Raw genomic sequence first — 4,683 nt, forward strand, 5'->3', positions numbered from 1 at the left:
CATAAACTTCATAGTCATCTGTGGGTACAATGCTATGTAAATTGGCAGGTGTGGTACTGATACATACTAATTTGCTGCTTTATATTTTACAGCCTAGCGTACTCAAAGTTCAACAACAGCCAAGGTGATCGTGTGTGAGTTTATGTGTGGGTAGGGGTTGGTGGTGGTTAGGGAGGAGCACTTGTATCTCTTTAAATTATAGTGTGCCCTCCTTTGTGGCCCCTTTGCTTGATGCCAGCACACTAGTGATCACATCTCCAGGCTCTCAATCATAAATCAGTTAAGAATAAAATGGCTGCTGAGTTTGAACTTTGTCCTGGAAGAAAAATTGGAGGCTCCAACCCTTGTTTTATCATCGCTGAGATTGGACAGAACCATCAAGGAGACATAGAAATCGCCAAAAAAATGATCAGAATGGCCAAGGTAAAGTAATGCTTTATCAGATGTGCAGTCTGATAGCGGGTTGATAACAGTTCTTCACAAGTTTCAAAATAAAGGGAAGGGGAAAAAAAGGGAAATTTAAGTGAGGAAATAGTGTGGATTTTTTTTTCTTAATTCTATTCTATTTTTAATGCTCTGCTATCTAAATATATATATATATATATATATATATATATATATATATATATATATATATATATATATATATATATATATATATATATATTCCCTAAACAGATCAATGACTTGAGCTGTAAAAGTCACACATTGTATAACCTCAAATTTAAAACTTTTCAATTTCAAGTGGGATTTTGCAGTGATACCATAAAAGAGCCATTTTTGCTTCCCCAAAGAACCGTTCATTGAATAGTTCTTAAAAGAACCATTTTATTAAAATGGTTTTAATAAAAAACTAAAGAACCTGTTTTTTCACGTTAGAGTACTTTTTGTTGGATTGAAAGGTTCCATATGTATGTTAAAGGTTCTTCATGGAACCCTCAATGCCAGTGAAGAACCTTTATTTTTAAGGTTATAGTCAATTGGGTAACTATGCATTTTTAGCACCTTTTTTAAACTGTCTAATTTGCTTTGGTTTTGACTTGCTTCCCTATATGCTGAATGACTGAAAAGTAGTTTGACCAATAGCGTGCAGGCATTGTCTATCATTTACAGATTTACAGAAAACTGCCAAAGCAATGCAAATACATATACATGTAAGAGCACTATACAGAGCATGTCGAAACAAAGCCAAAATCTGGATATTCAAGGCATTTTAGAAATCCCATTCAGGACACATCTGGGAAAAATTGAGGATGTACAGTATGATCACAATAATCACCAAATCCACCTCTGCTTCTCATTTTGTCTCCACGCAGGACTGTGGAGCTGATTGTGCCAAGTTTCAAAAGAGTGAGATCGAACACAGATTCACCAAACACGCTCTGGAGCGTCCCTACACGTCCCCTCACGCCTGGGGGCTGACCTACGGGGCTCACAAGCATCATCTGGAGTTCAGTCACCAGCAGTACAGAGAACTGCAGCAGTACGCCAATGACATTGGCATCTTCTTTACAGCATCAGGGATGGATGAGGTGAACAAATGCAGAACATTTCAAATTTAAAGCAAGAGAATATATGCATGTGGTTATTTGCAAATGTCCCTCCAAAACCAAGTAGACTCAAATGCATCTCTAAACTTTTCCTCTCTCTATCTCTGTCAGATGGCAATTGAATTTCTTCATGAAATCAATGTGCCGTTTTTCAAAGTTGCCTCAGCAGACACCAACAACATCCCTTACCTGGAGAAAACTGCCAAAAAAGGTAAAACTCACTGAAGCTGAAAGCCTTTTCAAATGAAAAATCAGTAGACATTTTCAGAAGTTGATGTTCCTCAGATTAATTAAATGGCACCCATGCTCACGGTCACAAGAAGCTGTCCAAAGTGTGAGAATACGAAAAGTTCAAGCAGAAAAGAGAACTGAATAACAGTAGCTTCCCATGTGCATTTGAAGTCAGTTATTCTGGAGAAGGCTACCAGCAAAATCTCTTAGTGCTGATTGGCCAGAGAGTTGAGAGAATGAAACCTACAAATCCTGGGGCAGATTTTTTGGATTTTCATTTCATTTTTCAGTTAGTTTCTGAAGATGACTGCACATAACCAAGCTAATATTTTTGGCTTGTTTTTTTTGTAGGTCGTCCCATGGTGATATCTAGTGGAATGCAGTCGATGGAGACCATGCACTGTGTTTACCAAACTGTTAAGAAGTACAATCCCAATTTCACTTTCTTGCAGTGCACCAGCGCTTATCCACTGCCGATAGAGCACGTCAACCTCAGTCTGATCCCTGTAAGACAGAAAAAAAATTTAATATGCAAATTACATTTTTTAAATGTTTAAATATTTGGTTTAATTTTGTAAAATCAGATATTGACTAAATTTAAAGGATATTTTTTATTAATAACCAGGAGAACCAGGCACAAGATCAGTTTCTTCCCCCAGGCAACCTACCTCATGAACAGTTAAATGTTCCCCACTTATATCCTTATATTTATTTGTAACCACCTCTATAATAGTACATTCCCAGCATCTCACTCTATTTCATCTATAGCACAACTGTTCATTCAATTTATTTATTTATAGATTTATTTTACAATATTTGTCTTGATCTTGAGTACTGACCCACTGATCTTGAGTCCTTACATAGCAAGAATTCTATGTAATTAATGAGTAGTTTGGAATCTTTCTATTTCCCATTTCCTATTGCAGGAGTTCCAGAAGGAGTTTCCTGACATTCCCATTGGATACTCTGGACATGAGACGGGCATCCATGTGTCTGTGGCTGCTGTGGCACTCGGGGCAAAGGTGCTGGAGCGTCATGTGACCCTGGATAAGACCTGGAAAGGCAGTGACCACGCAGCATCACTGGAGCCGGCTGAACTGGCGGAGTTGGTGAGAGCCATCAGGACGGTTGAGATGGCAATGGGCTCGCCAATCAAACAGATGCTGCCCTGTGAGGCTTCCTGCCACAGCAAGGTCAGACACAACCTCATTGTGACAGATTTAGCAGCAGGAGGCTTTTGAAGTGATCAGATGTGTTTAAATAACAGTGTGTGTCCTTTCTTGCAGTTGGGTAAGTCAGTAGTGGCCCGGAAACCATTGCAGAAGGGCGAGATATTAACTCTCGACATGCTGACAGTAAAAGTGGCCGAACCGCAGGGTGTGAGACCAGAGAACATCTTCAAACTGGTTGGCAAGAAAATCACAGAGAACCTGGAAAAAGATGCCACCATCACTGATGCCATGATAGATGGCTGATGATTGTAAACTCCATTGTACACTCCCAAGGGGTCTTAAAATATTAAATATTAATAACAGTATATATATGGCAGATTTTAAATCACTCTTCAATATTTTAGTGAGGGATTGATTTTTATTATATTCTTATTATTTGACATCAGATATATGTAAAGTTGTTGTCTTGTATTGATTTTACATAGCTTGTCTGTCATGTGTATGCTACTTGAAACTTCACTTTCACTTTTTTTTTTTACTTTCACTTTCCAACTTTATGGTCATTGTAATTATGAAGAATGAAGACTTTAAAAAATAAAATCTCTCTCTAACTTTGACTCTGTGAATGCAGAGAACTCTACCATGAAACATGGTATCATTGTCTAATGTGTATGTAAACGTGGGTTAATGGTGTATAGGTGCAATGGAAACCGTATTTAAGCCACTTATACATTACTGTGTTTTGGTTTTACGTACAATAATTGTATGTGACATCATAATGAATACTCTATTTGAGCGATCTACTGCAGACTATATCGCTACTATACAGAAATAGGCGTCATTATGTGTATTTTGGACACTGGAGAAACTTAACTTTTTTGAACTGATCGACTGCAGTGTACCATAATTCACTTCGCACTTGAAACACTACACGGTGGTGACACCTGCTGGTCAAAACCGCGTAAATGCAATGTGAACACAGACCAAGAATAATAACACTTTTTTAAAAGTATGGATATCTGAGCAGAAAATGACTTTGGTAGAAGTAAAAGTCACCGTTTAGAATTTTACTTGTGTACTAAATTCCTTATTCGTTTGTAAGGGTAGTCTCGTCAACGTGCGTGTGACGTAGTTGTGCGTGTACAGCGCGCTGACGTCAGTCCGTAGAGAGGTTCCAGTTTACTTTCGGTTTCATTTTATCTTCCGCTATTTTTAGTTAACTGGTTAAGATAATATGCGCATATGAACGTGTTAACTTATCTTTCGTTATCTGTCATATTGCAATAATGTTGCCACAGCATGTTAAACGTAAGTATTGAAAGTACAAGTACAAATTAATTCAAAATAGAAAATATAAAAAATTGTACTACACACAGACTAAGCACCAATATTGTGTGTTTTAACGCTTTCTTACATTTTGTATCTTTGGTTCACCATAAGAGCCACATCATCTGCTACTTAGTCTCTTTTATTCCAACATAAGAACCAATTTCTCGCAAATCTGCATCTGGAATGGAATTGAGATTTATTCAGACTGTCTAATGCAGCTCAGAGGTAACACGGATCTTGTTAACCTGCAAAAACAAATGCATAGCTTAAATACTGTATTATTTACACATAAAACGTTGAATATTCATATTTGAAAAGGTTTAAACCATGGAAAGATACTTGAAATGTGACACTAAAGCCGCCAGTAGATGGCAGCAAGTCACTGTTAATGAGCGAGTCAT

General features: G+C 37.5%; 1 protein-coding gene across 1 annotated transcript; it reads left to right on the forward strand.

Moving 5' to 3' along the window:
- Positions 1-243: 243 nt before the first annotated feature.
- Positions 244-3,405, forward strand: LOC132133206 (sialic acid synthase-like). The gene is made up of 6 exons (XM_059545969.1): positions 244-423; positions 1,317-1,532; positions 1,662-1,761; positions 2,133-2,287; positions 2,708-2,974; positions 3,068-3,405. The coding sequence occupies exons 1-6, from the start codon at positions 292-294 to the stop codon at positions 3,254-3,256; spliced, it is 1,059 nt and encodes a 352-aa protein (XP_059401952.1). The 5' UTR covers positions 244-291; the 3' UTR covers positions 3,257-3,405.
- Positions 3,406-4,683: the final 1,278 nt, after the last annotated feature.

Source organism: Carassius carassius, chromosome 50 (assembly GCF_963082965.1).
Source record: "Carassius carassius chromosome 50, fCarCar2.1, whole genome shotgun sequence".
Lineage (NCBI taxonomy): Eukaryota > Metazoa > Chordata > Actinopteri > Cypriniformes > Cyprinidae > Carassius > Carassius carassius.